A 22188-nucleotide genomic window follows, 5' to 3' on the forward strand; every position below is an offset into this window, starting at 1 on the left:
CTATACCGCGAGCAGCCGGGATGAGGGCCCCCACGCGGTAGGGGCTCCGGACAGTGACATCGTAAGCCGTAGGACGGTCTGGCAGAGCTCCCGCAGGAGGCGGAGCGGGCTGAACGAGGAGATCGGCGGGGCGGTGAGCCGTGCCAGGGATGAGAAAAGGGACTTCCATATCACAGCTCAATCCTGCGGCGCGGAAAGCATGTCGTGCCAGAGTGTTCCGCACCGTGTTGTGACGATGCACAGTACCGAAGCCGTGCTTGCACATGGCGGCATGGTCACCGCGTATATCCATGGGACGGCGACAGTGAGAGCAGAGGAGGGGCTGGATGGAGTCATCGTAGACCGGGGAGTCAAGATGACGGCGGAGCATACATGACCACACCTCGCTGGAGACGAGTGATGTAAGGGCGGGATGAGCACACAAGAAGGATGCGGCGCCTGGCGCGCACAGGGAGTTGTAGCGCGCTCGGCGGCGTACGGAGGCGGGTGTGTGGTCGGAGGGGCTGGGGAGGCGATCCCATGCAGACTTTTCCCAGTACATCCTTGAGAAGGCGCCATGGAGAGCCTGAAATAATGTCTTGTGTACGCGTTCAGGTCTGTCCAGGAGGGCGTCTGGCTCGAATGGGCCGAGGGGGGAGTGTGCTGATAGCACGCCACGAGTGCGTATTTCCGGGTTGATGGACGTGAGCACTCGAACGAGATGGCGGCGTGCCATGCCGCGGTAGAAGGGCACCGAGGGGTTAGCAGGACCTTTAACGCGGATCGGGGCGGCTTCTAGAAGGCTGGCGGCGTAGGACGCATGCACAAACGGGGATAGCGCAGTGAAGCCATGACCTCCCATACGAAGAGGTAAGCCAATTTGAGTAGAAATAGATGCCGAGAGGGGAACGTTGTTCAGGCGAGAGTATGTGGCGCGTTGGAGTTCGTCAAAGCGCACAGCCAGCGGGAGGGACAAGATCGGGGGTGTCAAGCGGAACGTATGTTCCACACGGCACACAGAGCCAGTGACGCGATGGAGGTGAAACCGAATGCGGGCGTCCGGAATATCCTGAAGAGGACGAAGCGCGTCGGTGCAAGATTGGATCTTGTTCTGTAGATAATTCTTGATGAAGGCGTCAGAGCCGAGGGGGGCGCCAAGGAGAACCAGTCCATCTTCAGAAGGGACCTGAACAGGGAAGACATCGAGAAGTGGGGAGAGATTGGCGGGGGAGGACGATGGCCAGAACGCACGACACTTGGAAATGTTTACATGGAAACCGGCCGCAGGGCCAGAATTTCGAAGTATTCGGAGCGCCTTGGTGACTTCAGCAATTGTACCTATGAGGGTTCCATCATCAGCGTACCATCGGTTGAGGGCGAGGTTGCACTAGTGTATAGTGTGGTTCGTTTATTTTCACTAATCAAGGGGGGGCCGATGCCATATCATAGGGCAGGCTTCAAGTGTATAGTGTGGGTGTGTGTGACGCGGATGATGTTCTCCATATTCAAATATACTGAACGCATAGCTCCGGGCAAGCAGTAACCAGATACGCCGGTGGTATAGTGGTAGCATACGCCCCTGCCACGGGCGAGACCCGGGTTCAATTCCCGGCCGGCGTACTTTTTTTATGCACGAAACTACGGCAAGGGTCGTACTGCTGCTATCCTTTATTATTCTTGCCATTCTTCTTACGACACGCTCAATATGGGCCAAATGTTGGAATACTGTATACAAATGTGTCCTTAATGCAGAGGTGAGATGTTTCGCTGCGAGAGACTTCAATGATTCCCTTTTTTTCCGAGGCGGTGCAATACACAGCAAAAGTTGGGAGTACTTCTTGCAATACTGGACTTTCTACGATGATGGCATTGTCGTACGTACAATAGCACATTGGGTCCTAATCGTTTCACTCCACCCGGAAACACGACCGAAGGCCGATAAATCCTGCCAAAATTTATCAGAAACCCAAAAATTAGAAGCGGGATCAAAACACCTGCATGACCATGTCGCAGTGTTGTTTAGACCCAGGTCCGCCCAGGGCTCTCTGGATGCCAGGGGTGATGCACCCCCGTGAGTTTGAAGTAAACGTGTTTGTCAAACCAATTGAAGTCTTTGCAACCGTTTTTCTGTAAATATTGTTCTTGTTGTTGTGCATACGGATCATCTCCCATCTGATCCGCAAACGCTTGCCATTCTTCTGGCAAATTTTCAGCTCCAAACATTAGCTTGTAGAAACCAGTTCGCGCATTTGAGTTTTTCGCCCATCTCTCCAGAACCCGGATGTTGTTCCGTGTGATAATTTTTGTGAAGTTGTCTGCTGGATGTCCGTCAACTTCGTACGGGGCGTCCCTTGCCAGATCTAAGCGATCGGTTAAGGATTCCGGTATTACAGGTGGCCACCTGCCTACCTCGTCCAAGTGAATACGGTACATGTGCCCAACCCTGGAACACGGTACCATTACCAACCGGCCGCCACATGCCCAAACTTTGATTGCGAAATCGGTGTTTTCTCCGCCCCACACGTACATTCCCTCGTCATAGCCGCCTAACCGGAAGAACTCATCTCTACGTATTGCGAAAAGGCTCCCCGCCGCAAAAGGGGTTTCATAAGGAAGCCTTCGTCCAGGGGCTTCCCTCTCATCACCGTTGTCGTCAGGTCCTCCAAATCTTGAACGCTGGTATCCAAACCAAAACTTGTCCGTGATCACCCCGTAAAGCAAATCCCCGCTGCCAGTCCCGTACGTCCAGTCCATATCGTTAATGATGTCCAAGGTCTGAGCTGCTAATGTCCTCGGGTTCTCTGTGATCGGTACCAGAAGGTGTTGCAGCCATGTGGCACTGAGCATCTCAATATGGCTGTCAATGAACACAAGAACATCTCCCGTTGCGGCTCGGGCTCCTCTCATCCTACATCTCGCAACACCTTCGCGTCGTTCATTGGTTAATATGGTGATTCTAGGATCCAGCTTTTTCAGTTCTTCTAATTCTGTTTCATTGACAGGGCCTCGTACCTCCCCAAGCCCGTTGTCATCAACGATAATTATTTCCTTCAACAAGGAAGGAGGTGTCCGAGCGAGAATTGAATGGATCGTGAGTGTCAGCATTCCATCCTGCTCATTCTGGACCGTCGCAACGATAGAAGCATTTGGCATATTATCCTCATCAAAGCGGTAACGCCCACACATGCCCGTGAAGAAATCCTTGACACTCAAATTGCGGACAGCCGACAATCCCTCTATGTAGGTCCTGGAAAAGAAATCATCTTCATCCTGTTCAAGCCACCACGGGGGATCTGCTACCCCTTGAGTGGGAGAGTTCGTTTGCACAGACTGCGTAGACCTGAATGTACCATGACCAACCCAGCCAATCGCTACCATTGTCATCGCAAGTAGAACCTTTGTGAGGACCCGTCCGAAAGTCAGGCGTTTTGGCTCATTGTTACGGAACGAGATACTCGAATTGGCAGGAGAAGCCCCTCTGAAATGATCCTCAGAGGACTCGGAATATGCGTCACCGCGTCGCCCCCTTCGCTTGACGACCATGATGCTCGCGTTCTTCCCTTCCAAAGCTTTCAATTGCTTTCCAACAGCTTTCAAAGTTTGAGACTGTCGGTGGTGCCGAACGCAAGGGAACCAAAATCGCGAAGGTGTGGAAAATAGTACTGTCTCGAACGCGCCGAGTCAATCACTTCGGAAAACACGGCCAGAACGCAGTATGGTTGAGAAACGACGAAGATGGCGTGGTCGAAGGACTCCTGAAGGTCAAGGGACAGTCAAACTCTCATTCCCGAAACATGAAGGTAGCGGGGACACGCCTGCGCCGAGTGAGCTACTGCTATGGATATGAGAGAGGACGAGTCTGATAAGACGAAAAACGGCTGACGTTTGCTCACGACATCCTGCATGTCATGAAGTAATGTATTTTCAAAACCGCATTTATGATGCGAGTGTAGATACTGTACAGTATTTGCTTGAAACATTGCCAAAAAGTACTGAAATTGTTACAGAGGCAATCTAAAAGCCGGATCAGACCTCAACAAATAGTGCATGCAACAATGACGACATGCAAGAATACAGTCCCACCTCGTCCATGAAACCGGTCCATGCAGGTCTGGCCCGCTGCGATACCGGACCAACTTTTAAACTAGATTTTTCTCTGCTCGCAGAGGAACGCATACCCTTCCCAAGGGTACTGTACCAGTGAGAAGCGAGTGCGATTATTGCTGCATCACAAAGTGTTTCGAGGCGAATTCTGCGGCATCAGATTTTGTTCGTACGCTGTCGGGATATGCTATTGTATTCTCGAAACGAACTGCATCATCAAATCTGACAGGCGCAATCAGCATACCTTAGCGGCCGTACAAAGATTCCGCAAACCTAACCAAGAAGAAGACAAAAGTCCTTCTGAATACGTTGAGAACTCTTGAGAAGCTTATATGGACCGATAACCCCTTATCAGATGTTTCTAAAAGCAAAGATCTGTTCCCTATGCTCCGTCTCACTGCTTCTCACGACACATCAACTACTCGTTCGTTTCGACGCAACATGATGTTCTATTGACTACAGTGATTTGAAGACTATGCATACAATTGATGTGATCACCTGTGGATAACAGGAGCAGATCGACATCTCAGTGACACCTATGCATTCAGAATTTTGCTCGGAAAATCTCTAGAGCAACGAGGAAGCATGCCTGGTGCTTTAGATATTTATCATTTGGCTCAATCGTAATGAACAATACAGCCCTCTCACTGATGATGTGCAGACGTGTGAAAAAACGAATAGCGTCAGGAGTTAGTCGCAACACTGGAACGGGACAGAATAGATGAGAGAAGTTACAAGGATGAACCACCTTGCATCAATGACGCTCAACGTAGATGTATCGAGAGCGGACTTCCGTATCGGAAACAAGTCGAGCCATACCCTTGATTATTGCCATGCACGCACAGAGAGGGCAATAATTAAGTATTGTCACTCTTGGAGTCTGTATCGATTGAGCCAGTACCCTTCGCAATGTATACAGTACCCAAGGGTAGCGTGGTGGCGGCTGAACAAGCAAGAGTCTGAGTAGAGATAGCATCACGACGCTCTTTCACATCGTCACAAGAGAAACGCGCACACCCTTCCTTGCCCAATTCTCAAGTGTCAGCATTGAGATGAGAGACCGGCCACCCCAGAAATACCGCCAGTACACGTGTACGGCACATGGGCTTTCTCCGGCGGGGCAACGGAAGCCGGCACTGGTGTGACCCAATGAAACGGGAGAAATTTGTGATAAGTGGTCATAAATTGGTGAAAACACCAGGCAGTGCTCGTCGCCAGAGAAATGCTAGGGCGACAACAAGTGTAGAAACGGTTCGACCACACGCTCTGACAACGTAGGGCCAATTCTGGCAGCCCTCCTACTGTACAGAAATACAGTAGGAACACGTCATGCTGCTTTTTGCATGGAGTGTTCTACTGTACATGGCTCGGGCGCACATGTTTGAGCGACGGCCGCGGGCAAAGGGCGCGAGTTTCTTCGAATCGACGATGGTGGGGCAGATCGACGAGTCTTTAACGACGGCCGTCCGCCTGCTTTTCAACCAGTTATCACCCTGTTTGAGTGTCGGTAAAGTACCCTTCGAATGGTAGTTGTAGGAACTATCAATTAGCGAGAACTCTGGCATGTGTTGTGCGGCGCAGGACACCATACCTTACGCTTAAAAGAGATATTTTACAGCACAGTAGAAACGAGTTTCGCACAGCCGTTTCACGGCAATTGTATTGCTTAGTCGTAAACGGACGCGTGCCGTAACGGACGCGTGCCGTCATTGCCTTATTCAGACGCAATTGACGAGTACGGACGTCAGCTCTTCGAGTTGCACCTTGGTGCGGTTGAACAAAATGTCTCAGCACATCAACGGCTTTAGCGGTTCTCTGATTCTAAAGACTACTCTGCACCTAGAAGCTATCGTCGCTTGCGCAAAATTACAAAGATATCAATAACACATCAAATGCAACTTTATTCTGTTGCAATTAGAGTTATATCCATCGAAAAGAATCACAACAAGAGAGCCATTGTCAAATGCGGTATCAAACGGCTCTCTTCCTTCCACGAACTGGCAATCACTGCAACCTTCAAGAAGCTACATCGCCCCAGTTGTCGTGCCTACACGCACATGTGGGTAGGATATGCCCGACGGTAAACGTGAGCCTTATCGCGACTCGTAAGCGCTTTCAGCAGCCGTTTGCCTCCTGGGTCGACTTCACTATTGAATCTCAACCCGATCAACTTGCTCTGTTCGCTGAAGCGCGAATTCCGAATCTTTTGCAGTGATGGCGATCCCGCTAGTAGTTGCACCAGCCGTCGCTTTCCAGTAACTAATCTAGTTGTCAATTACGCCAGCTTCTGTGACGTAATCCATGCAGTTTGCTGGTTCGGCTCACCAAGCGACATGCTGTCTGCGAACGACAAGCGGGGAGTTCTTCTCCGCAAAGCCCAAAGCTTGCGCCCTTCGAATCTCGTTTGCCTCAAACTGGGCGAGTTTTCTAAACCGTGCTTCGACATCCTTGACAAGGGCGACGAGCTGGGGAGTGGAGAGCATGTGGAATTCCTGAACGAGCCTTCTGTCGGCGGTGGTTGTAATGGGATCGGGGGAGAAACGGGGAATGCGAGGGGGACGGGCGGGCGTGGCGGGGCGGGGCGGCGTCACAAGACGTGGGAGACCAGACAAGGCTCTTTGACGCTTGGCGGCAGACTTCGGGGTGGAGGGTCGAATGGCTTCGGATGCCGGGCGCTTGTTGCCCATGGTGGCGGGGGAAAGGCGCCGAAGCGGAGAAAAGGTAATTAAGGAGGTTTCCGGCGAGGGAGACAGGGAGTACGGACTGTCAAGTTCGCCGTCGCGTGGAATGGAAATGCGAGACACCAAGGATGTCCGGAAGGGAATTAAGTCTATGGGCGCAGGGACGTGAATGCGGGTCGTGGGTGGATGAGGAGATGAGAACGATATAGAGGGGGGTGTCGCGAAGGAGGAGGAGAAGGGAACGAAGAGGAGGAGGGGGGAACGAAGAGGGGGGTGGCGAGGGAGGACGTGACGGCGGAGGGGGAGGCGGGAGGGGGGGGGTAGGCGAGAAATATAGATAGATATGGGACGCTCGTGCGACTGTGCAAGAAAGCGTGGGGCGGGAGTTTTAAGTCTTTGGCGGGCCGGGCTGGTGTCGGGGCATGACCCGGCTGGCTGCAAGCGTGCGGGGGAACCACTTGCTGCCGATCCCTTTCCGTGGAACATGCTTCACTTGGGCAAGAAACTTGAAATTTCTTCTTTTTTTGCTTTTTTTTTGCCCACAGATGTAAGACTTGCCGGCAGCCCTGCTGGACTTGAGGGTTTTTTTTTTCCAAATTGTGGCCGCCGGACGACGTCGACCCGAAATCTCCTACACAACAAAGCGATCTCGATAGTAACCTCCACTCCTCCTGCACTACATTTCTGCTGCTTTTTCCGGATTATCTACCGTGTTGCGCTGTGGGCTTTCGTAAGACGCCACGTCGACTTATCCTACTTACATTGGAAAGTCTTAATTCCTTTGCCGTCCTGTCATGTCTACTTTAAAACTTATTTTCTACAAGATCCAACAAGGCAGCCCTATATCTGGGCCTTGTCGAATCACTGCTGGTACGTCATCCTCGAGTGCTTCGCGGTGTCCAGAATTGCCGCCTGCTATTCCGCCACCCTCGCTACGTATGGCCTCGACCAATGAACCTTCGTAACGTATTTGCGACAAGTCAAGTTTAAAAATGGCAACAAAGCACGAGCACCACTCTTACATAGTCACCGCGCCTTTTTATTGGCCAATACCGCATCAAATTACAACGGAGATAACCTCCTGACACATAACCTTCGCAAACTGATTTTCGCACGGAGAGCTCTCTCTCTCAAAATTCCCGAATTTTACCTCCATTACACGTTACACCTCTCACTGGCGCATTCTGGACACTGCAACCAAAAATCCATCGCGGGCCCCTTGTGCTCAACTTGTGAGTCAGAGGTTTTCATACAGCAACCTGTCATAGCCGTGGTTAGATCGCCTCTCACGCTCTCCCCAGCGCCTCGTCCACCGCTCCCCGTCCTTGCTCGCCATATAAACATGTAGGCGAAAGCAAGTAATCAATCTCCGTGGACATGCTCCTCAACTTGGGCAACCGTGCTTCGGAGTGTTGTTTTTAGATACATCAGCTCAAGGGAAGATCACTCGTCTGAGGCACAAACCCTAATCATTCCTTCCCACACTGCTGCTGTCATTCCACATCTAGTCACCACAATAAGTTGTACATGTATGTTGCACTGATAACGACAAGCACATCTCCAAACATCATTTTACATACATCAAGCAACGTGAACGGTCTGCGTCGACGCAAAAACCTCATCCACTCGCTTTCGTTGCAATTTCTTGAGCTGAAATGTCCACACGTTTTCAGAGAGGCACTGTTCAAACCAATTCTTCTAAGTACAATGTTTCTTTATTTCTGTTGGTCATAATCTTGGCAATTTTCATCTCGCGAGCGAGAAGAAACCTTCAAATGCAAATAATCTCATTCTTCGACACTGTCAGCGACTGTATGGCTTGAAACATTAGATCGACACCTAAAAGTTGTAACGAAAAACGCCCATCCATACGACTACGGGTCCGAACGCCAATCAAGAATTCATAGAGCCATATAAACCGACATAATAAGCACTATAGCAGAGCGACAGGCTCCTGTATGTCGTCCACGAACGACTGAAAAGTATGAAAATGGTGTTCATATCTCGTAGGCGTTTGCCTTCTGGGGTCCGAGACTTTTCACTATTCTTGTTCCTATGTCTTGATGAGACATTCTCAATCACTGCAATACTCTCGTAGACTTTTCCCCTTCGCCCCTTGTAGTTATGCCTTCTGCGGTTGGATGCAAAAGAAGAGAATCTGCGCCTGAAACTCTACATACTTACAAAAAGAATCCTTGCAACAGATAAGGGAATATAATATGTTCATAAGAATTCATAAAACCGGAAACCGCTGCCGTATATGCAGACGCCATACAGCGGAATGTAACGATTACCCAAAAGATTCACATTAAATGTTTGGTAAAAGCGCAGTATGGACATTTTGCGCTTCATTAAGAAAATGGTCTCAAAACTATATAAGTTCTTACAAGAATACGCTGCCTTCAAGAAAGAGACAAAGAGATGCAAATAGTCTACATGCTGCGTGATCCTTGACCTCATTTCCCTCGAACTGCTGTCGCAAACTTGTGATTTCCAATTTGTTTTGTTGCTCTGAGAGTTTCTGTTCACTCTGTGCATCTGCATGGGAGACTTGTTTTCGTGTTCTTGCGAAAAGACATGTGCCAGATGTCCCGCAGTTGTTATTCAACCTAGAAGGTACATGTACGGAAACAGAGATGACAAACATTCACGGGAGGGGACAAATGCGACATTCGCAAATAGATCCAATGAGGTACGGTTAGGACACTTGCAAAGGTGCGAACAATATCTTTGTGGAACTATGGGCTTTAGTGACTTCGATGTTCATTCGAAGCGTGGGTTTTCGGATAGCGGAATGATCTTCGAGAAAGACCACAACTTGTACTATATTCGGGTTTTTGTTCAATGAATGTAGACCAAGAGATTATTGTCATAATCCTGGACCAAATTCAAGATGTGGTATTTCGTTTTCGATGGAATAGCTTTGGAATTTCTGGAGTTTGTCTTCTGTTTTTGTTTTGTGAATAGTGATTTATTAGTCTAACGTATCTTCAACAAAGAAAAATATTTAAACGACAACGGAGTGATCTTTTTCGTGGGAATAATCAGTGTGTGAACCAATGTGCTTGAGTCTATCTTGTGATCAACGAGCATTCGAGAGATGAGAAGTGTCCGAAAGTGACGTAATTGACCAAACAAAGCTTGATGAGCACGTGTTCGGCGTATTGCACTGCTGGGTGGATAGTTTCTCGAAGAAGATGGAAACAAAAGGAGCGAGGGATTTTTGGGTTGAATGATAAGGCACATCACAGCACACATCAGAGCACGAGGCGGTGCAAGTGCCGTATAGTGATACGATGTTTTTTTTTTGGCGAGAAAATAGATGGACGTGACGAAACGTGTGCTGCGGTATGCACCCTAGGTGTGAGTGTATGCGGACAGCGTAGGAAACAAGGGATAGTGGTTGATGCGGCGGGGAATGCTGCGGCGAAGCAAGTACGAAGGTTACGGACGGCCAATATGTTGCAACGAAAGATTTATCGATAGAGTGAAGGATGGCTGTTGCCATAAACGGAAGGCTCTCACAGGTATTGAATGAAGAAGGTTGTTTGTGAAGATTTCGTCATTGATCCTCGGGGTTAAATGGAGACGGATCGACCGCGACGGGTGGAGGAGCGCACTGTCGATGACAGATCTGTGTGTGGTATGTCCTACAGTACGATACTGTCAGTTGGCGCTATATGCGACACATGAGAGGGTAGGCATTGTGCTGTGGGCATTACATTTATGTACAATTGGGATTGTACAATATGTGAGGGGGAACATACCGTACAGTAACGTCATTTCGTGCTGGAAACAGAATGCAGTGTTTGTATACCGTAATACAGTAAGCTATTTGGTTGGCGTGTGAGAGCAATTTGAATGTTGCGTGGAATAGAGAGATGAAGCGACGGTTGACGTTTCCAGGAAAGAAGGGGGAATGACTTTGCGTCTGTCGATGGCGATGGTTGTTGTTGTCAAGGTGGAGGGAACGAGGGAGTTGTCTGTTGGCGCGGTTTCCCGTTTGCGACTGGACGGGAAGCGGTGAGGCACGCGGTAGCACATTGGGACGTTGCGCCTTGCCCGAGGGGGTATGGTATGAAGAAAATGTGTTGTAATTGCGAGTGTGCATGCATTTTTTACCAGCGGAGCAACAATCAGTGCGGAAGCGTCGAATTGTAAGCAAGGTTGGTAAAAATCGAGGAGGGCGGACTACCCGTGAGGGGGAGCTGGGCTGGAATGCAGACTCGAGACGAGGAAAGTGTAAAAAATGCCCACTGTAGGGGGAGGCCCTAGGACCTTGCGATGACGTGTCAGCAGTCGGAGTGCGCGCCTGCGCGCGCAGAGGTCCGTTCGGGGCGCATGTTTGGATGGCCTTGAGACTGTCACGGCGGGATTTGTCCCGGTTGGTCCATCGACCCGGCCCGAACAATTGCACGTGCAGACCACGCCACCATGTGTGGACCGATGCATGGCCTTTGCGCAGCAACCCAGTCCCCAGCATGCCTCCGCAGCCCGATACAAGCATGCAAACGCGTAACCGCTCCACGCTCCATTCGGGGAGCACAAAAGCCTGCCACTCGTATCCAAATCCACCTCGTTCCCCCCCCCCCCCTCCCCCCTCTTCCTCACCCCGCCCCCCCCACCCCTCTGCATACAGTACGATAGTTTGTATTCCAACCCCTTCGCCATCAATTCTCTTTCATTTCATTTCTTCCCGCATCTATCCGTGTATCTCCTGCCCCTCCTGCCCCTCCCCCTCCCCCCCTCTCCCCCCACGTCCCAACCGGAACCCCCAATTCGTCTCGCCCTTCTGCGTCGAGTTTCCTCTAAGCTCTGTTGAGGGGACGCGAATTGGCACTCTGTTGTTCCGCCTTCCTGTCGCATCCGCGGCGGGCTTGCTCTCTTACCATCGCGCCCCCAACGGAGCAGGGTGGCGCCCCGCTGCCCGATCCCCTTGAGCATGAGACTCTCTTTCTTATTCTTCATCACCTTTATCAGCATGCTGCAGTCCCGTCCATCCGTGATGCGCTCGTCTCACTGGAGACCGCTCTTCTCGACAACAAACTGCTGCCCTCTCGAGTCGATTACACTGGCAATGATCATCTTCTTAACTATCAGCAAGCTGCACGCCACTTTAGTCACATCCCACAGGACTACCTTCGCGACCTCCTCCGCACTCGTCTTCCGGAAGGTACGCAAACCTTGTTTGGCAAAGCTCGCTACGCCACATGTGCCAAGAAGCGGCCTCGCCCCCCTCGCCTCGACCGTATCAAAGCACGCTTGCGTCCCACTTCTAGCAATGTCTTCACCCTTGTGGATCAGCAGAGATTTCTCAATGTTCCCATGCCATTCCACAAGGCCACATTTGCTCTTCTCCCGAAGAGCTTTAGAAAGCTCAAGCGAGTCATTGGTCATCACCTCCCGGTCTTTAGCGCTGTCTTTGACAACTCGTCCAGGCTCGTCCTCACCGGCGGTGACGATAACCTCGTTAAAGTTTGGTGCACCGAAACGGCCTACCTCCAGCAAACCCTCCGAGGCCACGATTCCGACATCACAGAGATTGTCAAGCACCCAACCCTCCCTATCGTTGTCTCAGCAAGCAGTGACACCACGCTCCGCGTCTGGAATGTTGACACTGGGGCGGCTCTCCATGTACTCGACGGCGGGCAGAAAGAAGTCAACGCCGTCCAATTTTCTCCCTGTCCTGACCGCCCATACCTTGTCTCTGGTGGTGCGGACGGGTCTGTTCGACTTTGGAATGCAGACAATTTTTCCGCCGGCTGTATTCGTATCCCCATTCCTGAGCGTGGTCTGACTTCTAACTATCGTCACGTTTCCGACACCTGGCGTGCAGCCAGCACTTCGGCTGCGGTCGCAACTTCACGAATTGCCCCCACGTCTCCCGTTGCAGACGGCATTAGTGGCGGACCTCATCACGAATTGCTTCAAGGCCATATCTTGCTAGGCAACTCCCCGGCAGTTCCGTCGTCTGCCGCGTCAGCCCACATGCTGCCACCGGCAGCGCTTAGCATGCCCCCGGCTTCCGGCTTTAGTGTCTTACCAGCTTCGGCGTTAGCAATTCCAACGTCATCAGGTGCTGCGTCCGCTTTCGGGGCCTCATCAAGTCAACCGCAGCTGGGAGTTTCGGCTGGCCGCGGGCAATTTGCCGCGTCTAGTAACCCAATGCCGACTACGCCGTCTCCTTCTCCCAGGCAAGCCAATGAGCGCCCTCTAACTAGGGACCCCACTGCACACAGCCTCGCTGCAAATAGCGTCGTCAGTGGCGGACAATCGACATATAGCGTTCTAAGTGTTGGTTTTAATGCCGGAGCAACCAGGCTTGCCGTCGCTGGAACAGATAGTTGCGTGTATTTGTATGCTATTGAGAAGGCGGAAGAAGCTGATTCCCTCTTCCCTTCCATCAGGTATTTGACCACGCTGCGTGGACACTCGGAACAAATTATTCAAGTATTGTTCTCGAGAGCAGGTGATAGCATTGTCACTGCCTGCCGCGACGGGACAGCTAGGATATGGAACCGCGTAAAAGCGCGTCTACCGGTCGGGAGAAAGCGGAAACAATCTGTTGCAGGGATGGGGAAATGGAGCTCGATGGTTTTGGATTGCCGATCTTCGATTCAGGCAGATGCGCGAAGTGTTTTAAGTGGCGGAGCCTCGGGGTCAGCATGTGGAAGTATTGTCCCACGCATGCGTCGAGCAACGTTTCCGGTTTCTGTCGATGCAACCATGTGGTCTCTAAATGACAAACGCGTGTTCACTGCGAGCTCAGATGCAAAGATTCGAATTTGGGAGGCTCAGACTGGGAGGCTTTTGCGTGTTTTGGAGGCTCATGAACGAGAAGTTTATGTGATGGACTGCCATCCTACAGATGAACGCATTCTGCTTTCCGGTGGGTACGACGGTAGGTGCATTCTCTGGGATATTGAAACAGGAAAGCAGTTGCGAATGTTTACGGTATGGGATGGACCCGATGATCCATTCGAGCAAACCATTCCTTTTGGTTCTCACAAGAGACCAAGCATCACAGATGGCCAGTTTTCTGCCGATGGCCTCTCCTTCGCTGTGTCCGATACGTCTGGAGCATTGACAGTATTTGCATGTAACTCTGTGGAAGCTACAGCACTAGCACCTGAGGAGCAGTTCTTCTCGAAAGACTACGCTCCGTATCGGCGAGATCGCGAGAATCGCGCTGTTGACGAGGATACCGGACTCTTGTTGCATCTTGTGAACAAGGGTCGCCTCTGCAACAAAGACTTGAGGCCTCACCCGCCGGAGCTTCAACCTAATATGCTGCTGTCGAGACCGATGGCGAAAAGATTTGATGCAGATGGCGATGACATGCACCCAGAGCAGAAAACCCCGCATTCACGAAATTCTGTTGAGAATAGAAATCGGGACGCACTGATGCTTCGCGCAAAGGAGTTTAGGGCCAATCAGGAGAAAGAAGAAAGGCGACTGTTGCGTGAGGCTCGTCAAGCCCGTCGCCGAATGATCCTTGAAAAGGCGAAAGCCGCCCTTGAAAGGGATACCATCCCATCGTTTCAGCTTCGGGATTTTGAAGTTCAGGATTCCGACGTTGATGACTCAGATGAGGACTTCGATGGAGCAATGGAGCAGGAAGCCTCTGGGAGTTCCTCCTCATCATCATCATCATCAGAGGAGGATAAGATCCGCCCAGACCGGCCTACGCGTACATCTCGAAGGCAGACACATTCTTCCTCGGACATAGACGATGACAGGGGAAGGTCTCGTTTGGGACTGCAAATGCCGTCTGACAGGCGTCAACTTCGGATGCGTGTAGGTCCAAGCCGTATAAAGAAACGGCGACGAATGGCCAGAAATCACCGTCTCAGAGATCGCGTATCTGCGGAGATCGGGGAGAGTGAAGGGGATATTGGTGACGATAGCCCTGGCTACGAACTGGAAAGCCAAGACAGTGACAGTGAAAACTCAGGGACTTCAAAAGACAGAATGCGTGGTTCAGGCGTGGACGGAAACAGCTCCACAGGGACACTTCTGAATAGACATGCTGCCGAAATTCGTGCTGGCTCAGAAATCAGACCCAGCGTTTCTCCTAGGCTATCCTCGCGAACCCCTACGCCGGTGCCATCTACTGCACTCCCAGTCCTTGCAGGAGCGTCAAGAAGCGATGGTAGTCGTCGGATGAGGATTTCGATCGGCGGTAATTTTTCTGCAGGGTCACCACCAGCGCGCTTTGCCTCTGTAACTGGGGATAGAGAGTTATTACCGCGAGCGCCGGCTGAGGTGGGGCATGGGGCTAGTGACGTGGCCTTATTGCAGGAGAACGTTGCCAACAGTGTTGCTTCTTACGATGGCCGTGGGCAAGCAAGTGAGGTTGGAGATGTCATCAGAGGACCAACTCCTCGGAACGCGTCGTTTACAAGCGAAAGGGTTGAACAGAAGGATAGTTCGAATGTGATTGAACGTTCATCAAAAGCAGTGGAAGACAATCAAGGAGACACTGCTAGCTTCGTTCGTCCGCGCCGAAGGGGCCCCGGAGTGGAGGATGGTTCGTCTGCATGGCGGAGGCAACGAAGTCTCGAACAGCGAAATTCTTCGGTCAACAAAGTTCGAAGAGACTCCGTGAATGGGTCTCACTTTGCAAACACGGTGAATGACTCATCTGACGTGCAAAGGACGGATGGTCACGAGAAGAGCTTGCTCTCCGATTCACCTGCTCGTGCGCTGAGACAACGTGCCCGACGACGCGGGCGAACACGTAAACTCGACAACACTCTCCCCGTTTACGATATTGATGAAGTTGCTGACCGTGAAGTGGCGCTCTTGGATGCAAAAGGTGAACAAAAGACCAGCAGAAAGAGGCGAAGGCGATCGTTTGACGACATGAGTGATGGCGATTATTTCAGTGATGAAGACGTCCGAAGACGTGTGAGCAGGGGGTCCGATCACGATGACATAAGCCATCGGGCAAGAAAAGTTCGCAAACGAGACACAACCGTGAGTGAACGCCCATCCACGAGTAGTGCAGAAAAAGGAAGATCTGTGCGTTCGAGAACGAGGACCTTGTCGGCATCGTCATGGCTGCGAAGTTCGTCAAATAGATACACGTATGTGCCTCAGTTGGGAGACGATGTGATGTACTTTCCGGAAGGTCATGCTTCAGCAATGGCTATCTCCCGAGAAACCGGAGTAGAACCAGTTGCAGGCCTCGCTGCCCTTAAGAAGGCTGGCAAGGAGATCCTTGACGGCAGCAGTTTTCCGGCAGATGCTTCTCCTGTCCGCTTCCAAATTGTTGACGTGTCATATGAGTTTCCTGTCCTATCGAACTCCCAAAAGCCTCGTTCTGCAAGCTCACGTCCAAAGGCTTCTCGAGGCTCACATGTACACAATCGCGTGACTGCAAAAACCACCCTTGTTCTCACTCTGCGCTTAGTGTCTGGGTTACCGAGCCGTACGGGAGCAACCGACCGTTTTGTGCTTTGCTATTATCCTGTGGATGCACCAGAGTATTTGGTACTCACAAACCGGGTAGAGGCGGCTTTGAATCGTGCTTGGACGGCGTCGGATCGTTTTCGGATTCTGTTTTTGAACGAAAGCCGAGCTTGGCAGTACTACACGGGGACAATTCGAAGTGTTAGACCGACAATACGAAGCGTGATGTGGAACAGTGTGGAAGTGGTATACGATAACGAAGGAGAAAAAGAGAAAACAACATGTGAGCTTGTTTCTCCATGGGAGCTGGAATCGTTTCACATTCACCAAAGGGGAAGGGCAGCTACCAGTCACTCCTTCGCCCCTCTACGGGCATCCACAATTGAACCAGGTCTCTGCCCTCTGATCGCTAGGGATTTCGAGACAATCCGCGAGACGGAAACTAACTGGAGAGTTCAGTTATCATGGCTAGACAACGTGGACGCCTTGGCTGCGCTTCCGGGATATTGCGGTAAGATACCGTGTCCAATGGATTTCAACACTATTTTGGTGCGCTTGTGCACCGGATATTATCGGCATTTTTGTTCCTTCCTTCACGATATTGATCTGATGAAGCGGAACGTCGTTCGCTTCCATGGTGCTGGCTCGGAGAATGCAAGGCTGGCTCTAAGTCTATATACGAGACTTGGTGATACTGCGGAAAGAGCAAGGGTTGCATTTCTCAGCTCATTAATGCCAGTAATGCCAAGTCCTAGCTTCTCACATAATGCCCCTCCCTCCCATAGCGGATCACGGACCATTCGCCCCCGACCAACACAGAATGAAGCAATTGCACATGCGCAAGCGTACCCAGTAGGCGTAGCAAGGACTGGAAGACCATTTCCAGCCTCACAACCTACGGCTCAAGCTGGAGCCTCATTTACGATACCCCCTTCATATTCGAACGAGGGATCGGGTTTCTTGAGTTCATTTGCGCCGTTTTCGAATCAGCAAAGGCAATGGCCAACGACTCGAAGCTACCTCAATAGTGGTCAAGGGCATGGGGTTTACCCAGGTCAGTCGCTTGGGGTGGCTCTTCCGCCTATATTGCCAGGTGTGTCTCATCCTCCTGCTCCCACGAGAGGACCCCGAGCTTCACGTCTTACAGGACGAGGGCAGACTCATTTTCGACAGAGCAGTGCTGGACCAGCAAGAAAGGGATATGCTCAGGCAAGCGGAGGGCATTTCGCTTCGCAATCTCAATCAGGTGTTGGAAATTTATCACAATCAGCGGCAGATCCGGGGCATCACCATATTAGTGACATGAATCAGCATCACCGGCAAGTAGCTATGGTAGCTAACTCGAATCCGGCGAGTGATGGTAACCGCGCTAGTGCGAGACGGATTGCATCTAACAGCATTCTCCTGGACCCGCGTGGAATGGTGAAGCAGGCAGTATCGAGTATTGGTGCAAGTCAGGTTCCGGCGAACCGTCGTGTTGCAGAAACTGGAAATCTTTCAAATAGGGGTCGTGGAGGTACTGGCATGCTTTCCCCAGTTCAAGACGCAGTACCGGGTCCGAGTGGAGGATCCCTGAGTATGGTGCAGTCTTCACCTCACGGGCAACTCACGAGGCAACACAGCATTGGGGTCAGCAGTTTTCCTGCAGGGGATGGTACTCACAGCTGGGGCCGAAGCATGGAAGGGGCTGGCGGAACCTTTCCTCTCCATGCGTCTACATCTGATAGCCACATTCCCCAGGCACAAACTGGGAGATCTCCAAGCCCTGCTTCCCCTTCGATGTCTCCGCGAGATCGCGGCAATCCTGGTGTTCGGCAACAGACGGTTTCAGTCAGACAGCAAGCGCTGACGGGAGTAATCGCCACGGCACCGTTCCATGAACACTCCACAGTGTCGGTCGCGGCAGCGGAATCAACAATGAGTTGTGGGGGTGCGGAAGTAGCTATGCAAGCTGCAACAGCTGAATCTGCGGACGCAGTTGTAACCGAACGAACTCGCGACACTAGCAACCGATGAGTACTACTGTATATACAAACAAAATGTACCCTGATGCGCAGAAAAGTTGAAGACAAACATAATCGACAGACAAACAAAGTAGCTTTCTGTGGATGTTTATTGTACAACACGAGCCTCACTAGGCGATAACATAGTAACATTAAAACGGGATCTATCCACGACTTCGGGGATCGAAGTCGTTGGGACGAGTCTCACATTCTGACTGATTCTCATCGTGAAGCGTTTTGCCGAAGACTCGCTCCTGCTGTCTTGCAAGGGCGGCCTCCTCAATGGATCGAGCTATGAAGTCTACTCCGGCAGTCTGCTCCCCCGTGCTAGTTTCGGTACGATGGACCGTTGTTAACAATTTTGATGTCGTTGAAGTCAAGTTAGGTGAGCTTGTGGCATCATTCCGTTCACTCTTTCCATGCAGAACGGGCTTCGCGGCGTTTTGACGCATGGCACCTGCGATGCCTCTATTCAACTTGTCGAACGGCGCGAAACGCGCGACATCCCTACTTAATGTTGTCCGCAACGAATCAAACTTTGAAAGGGACTCGCGGAGACCACTGCCCACTCCATTCCCAGCGTGCTGAGCGAAAACCGACTCACCCTCCTTCATTGCAGCATCGGTCGCATCGCGGAGACCACGTAAGCTTCGTACTCCAATGCCAGTAGCACGACCCGCGTACCTGGCGAGCAGAGGCACATCGGACGGGCGCAGAAGGACGAGGCCGCACGCTGCAACCAAGAGGAGGGTCGCGTCCGACTCGAACATGGGCGCTTGAAGACCTGCAGGGTCGGCGCGTCGGCAACAGATGTGACGTCACCGTGGAGAAGGGGTTTTGGGGCGAGAGTACAGCAGGACAGAGTGTATTAGTTACGAAGGGTTGTTTTCAACAGCAATGCTAGTCGTGTTTTCATGTATTTTTCTAGGGTACAGAGATCCCGCGATCTGCTTCTTGAGATCAGATCGTGGGGGGTGCCACCCCCTTCAGAATTGATCGCTCCTGTAGTTAGACACCCGAGATACTCGCAACTTTTGTTGCGTCTCTGTTGTAACTTGAACAATCTATCAAGTGTTTCGCGGAGGAACACCTCGTATTTGAGCATCGTGGAGGGAACCTGCTTCAAGATGACTGCATTTGTGCCTTTGCTCGCTCCACCACCATTACGCTCTGTGCAGAGAGCTGGCCATATCTCCCTTCGCCCCATGGCTCACACCACCAGGAGGCAGCAGGCCCCTCGTATGGTGGCAAAGCCGGAGAACGAGCCCGACGTAGCTGTATCGTCAACGGTCGAACGCTTGTACGACACATACCCTTTCCCGCCGGAAACGCTGCTTGACGAAGCTCCGATCGGATATAATTGGCGATGGCACCATCCGTCCGCATACTCTTTCTGCACAGGCCGTATTCCGCCACCACAAACGAAGCCTCTACGCATCTTAGACGCGGGGTGCGGCACGGGGGAGTCGACATCCTATTTAGTGCACCTCAACCCAGGGGCTCAAGTCACTGGCATCGACTTGTCGGCAGGTGCGCTGAAGATCGCTGAGGAGAGGCTCCGAAGGTCTGTGCCAGAGCAGATGGAACGCGTTGAGCTCTTGCATAAAAGCATTTTCGATGCAGCTGAGCTCGAGGGTCAGTTTGACCATATCAACTGCGTCGGTGTCGTGCACCATACACCAGATCCGTTGAGAGCTGTTCGTGCTTTGGCGGAGAAGCTCGCTCCCGGAGGTATCCTGCACATTTTTGTGTATGCAGCGCATGGGCGCTGGGAAATTTCTCTTATGCAGCGAGCATTGAAGCTGCTGCAGAATGGTAAGCATGAGTTTGAGGACGGTGTGAAGCTCGGAAGGAAGGTTTTCGCTGCTTTGCCAGACGGTAACAGACTCAAGAAAAGGGAGAATGACCGTTGGGCACAAGAAAATACGAAGGATGCCACGTTTGCCGATATGTATTTGCATCCTCAAGAGGTTGACTACGACATTCCGAGTCTCTTCGAGCTGATTGATCAGTCCGGACTTGAGTTTGTAGGGTTCTCAAATCCACGGACTTGGGACATAAAGCGAGTGCTTGGGAATGATGAGGAAATATGCAAGCGCGCCGAGGGTTTGTCTGAGAGGGATTTGTACGGGCTGATTGAATGCCTCGACCCGGAAGCCGTGACTCATTTCGAGTTCTTTTTGACAAAACCTCCTCTTCAAAAGTATGACTGGAAGGATGATGCTACCCTTGAACGCGCAAGAGCTACGATGTCAGAATGCATCACCGGTTGGCCAAGCAATGTCGTGATGGATAGAGACTATGTCCCTATCATGCTTTCTGATGGGGAGCGCGAGTTTCTAGAGGCAATCACCAAGGAAGGTGGTGGGCAAATAGCTAAAGCCGTGGCGGAGACCACGTTAAATTTAGATGGCGTGCGGTTGCTTGTACAGAAGGGCGTGATGCTGTTAGCACCGGAGGAATAGGGGGGAAGTAGCAGTTTTTGGACGGTCGTCTTGGACGTCACTTGATACGCTAGAGATGCGACATCATTTACAGCGGGCTATTCCCGAAGGTGCTTCACAATTCAATGCAGGTAGCGATGCATACGCGATAGATCTGTTGATAGTTGCTATCGATAAAAGCGAAATCACGCAGGCCATCACCCGCGCTGGCAAGCAAACTGCAGTTTCTCTAAGTCTGACTATAGATTGACAATAAGTACCCAACAAGCGGTATTCATAAGCACAAACACAGAATCGAGCTGTGATCCCGTTTCACACAGGGCTATTCGTTCGCATTCTCTGTCCTCTGATTGCTGTTTCCCTCCGTATTCACAGGTGGCGCTTCTGTACCTGAACCTTTCTTGAGTACAGAAGATACCTCAGATTTCCGATCCGTTCCATGGATACCGGGCTCTGGTCCTACTCGACTTGGCTGACTGCTACGCGCTGGCCCTCCTGTAGCCGTCGATGTAGACCCCCTCATACTCTGTCGAAAGCTCGGTGGCACATAACTCTTCGGGCTGAAGAACTCACTTGTGAGATGTTGGACCATTGCCCCCAAGCCACCGTGCCCCGCTACTTGATATGCCTCCTTCGCTCTCTCTTCAGTATATCCAGCATGAATCAGGGCAAGCACTGTGGAAGGCAGCATGGGCGTAGACGAGGAGGCAGACGACCCGGCAGCAGACTCTCTGCGACTAGCTTCGACCAGCGAGAGCGCGACAACAGCCTTTTCCATCTCGTTCTGGGTTGCCTGCGCATCTAAGGTGGCTCTCCACTGCAACTCTCTCTCGCGTTTTGCCTGCGCGATGCGCTTCTCTCCCGCAATCGCCAGCGGCTCCACTGCGTTGTAATGGCTCCGACGATGAAAGCTGAGCCTGACCGGCTCCGGTCTGCGGGTAGAATCCTCCCCCGCATGCATGCTCCACGAGTCAATGATAGTCACGGGTGTCGGGCCGTACGAGTAGACCTCGATGGGCTTCCCGAAGAGCTCGGCGGCGGCCTGCAGCTCGAGGTGGTTGCCGTGCGTGCCGTCCCTGCTCTTTCTGCGTACGTACCTCGCGAAGTCCTCTGCGACAAACTGTGAAAAGTAGTCCCTCTCTTGCGAGAGGTAGTCGATGACCTTGGCGCGTAGCGGGACGTGCAGCTCGGCGTCGCCCCAGAGGGCGTGGGCGAGGGCGCGGAACAAGCAGTTTCCGTCGGCGCGCATGTCGACGATGCGCAGGCCGCGCGCGCGCAGCTGCGACACGAAGACGCGCTCGCGCTCCAGCGGCGAGCGGGCGTGGAAGTGGTCGGCCGCGCGCGAGGCGGACAGATGCTCGTCCTCGCTGTTGTACGCCTCGGCGACGGACGAGCCGCTGTCGCTGCCGCGCTCGTCGTCCGCGGACCGCAGCACGCACGGCGCGACGGACGAGGAGGCGGATGAGGCGGCGCGCGGGAGCGGCGGTTGCGGGAGCGGCGGGCGCGGGTTGCTGCGGATGAGGTCCGCGTGCGCGGCGGGGGATTATAAGGGCGGGCGCAGGA

General features: G+C 52.1%; 6 protein-coding genes; 2 read left to right on the plus strand and 4 right to left on the minus strand.

Moving 5' to 3' along the window:
* Positions 1 to 1635: 1635 nt before the first annotated feature.
* On the minus strand, positions 1636 to 3522 carry CHC_T00008577001 (Glycosyltransferase, family GT27). XM_005719036.1 is given in 2 exon segments: positions 1636 to 1998; positions 1999 to 3522. 1 exon segment carries the CDS (start codon positions 3520 to 3522, stop codon positions 1999 to 2001), a length of 1524 nt encoding a protein of 507 aa, XP_005719093.1. The 3' UTR covers positions 1636 to 1998.
* Positions 3523 to 5868: 2346 nt separating this feature from the next.
* On the minus strand, positions 5869 to 7250 carry CHC_T00000156001 (hypothetical protein). XM_005719037.1 is given in 2 exon segments: positions 5869 to 6404; positions 6405 to 7250. The coding sequence occupies 1 exon segment, from the start codon at positions 7248 to 7250 to the stop codon at positions 6405 to 6407; it is 846 nt and encodes a 281-aa protein (XP_005719094.1). The 3' UTR covers positions 5869 to 6404.
* A 4839-nt stretch (positions 7251 to 12089) lies between these two features.
* Positions 12090 to 18194, plus strand: CHC_T00000157001 (hypothetical protein). The gene has a single exon (XM_005719038.1). It carries the CDS (start codon positions 12090 to 12092, stop codon positions 18192 to 18194), a length of 6105 nt encoding a protein of 2034 aa, XP_005719095.1.
* Positions 18195 to 18243: 49 nt separating this feature from the next.
* Positions 18244 to 18951, minus strand: CHC_T00000158001 (hypothetical protein). XM_005719039.1 is given in 2 exon segments: positions 18244 to 18345; positions 18346 to 18951. The coding sequence occupies 1 exon segment, from the start codon at positions 18949 to 18951 to the stop codon at positions 18346 to 18348; it is 606 nt and encodes a 201-aa protein (XP_005719096.1). The 3' UTR covers positions 18244 to 18345.
* A 357-nt stretch (positions 18952 to 19308) lies between these two features.
* CHC_T00000159001 (hypothetical protein) lies at positions 19309 to 20646 on the plus strand. The gene has a single exon (XM_005719040.1). It carries the CDS (start codon positions 19309 to 19311, stop codon positions 20644 to 20646), a length of 1338 nt encoding a protein of 445 aa, XP_005719097.1.
* A 41-nt stretch (positions 20647 to 20687) lies between these two features.
* CHC_T00000160001 (hypothetical protein) lies at positions 20688 to 21874 on the minus strand. XM_005719041.1 is given in 2 exon segments: positions 20688 to 20947; positions 20948 to 21874. The coding sequence occupies 1 exon segment, from the start codon at positions 21872 to 21874 to the stop codon at positions 20948 to 20950; it is 927 nt and encodes a 308-aa protein (XP_005719098.1). The 3' UTR covers positions 20688 to 20947.
* Between the last annotated feature and the right edge of the window lie 314 nt (positions 21875 to 22188).

This window comes from Chondrus crispus, genomic scaffold (genome assembly GCF_000350225.1).
Source record: "Chondrus crispus Stackhouse genomic scaffold, scaffold_458, whole genome shotgun sequence".
NCBI lineage: Eukaryota > Rhodophyta > Florideophyceae > Gigartinales > Gigartinaceae > Chondrus > Chondrus crispus.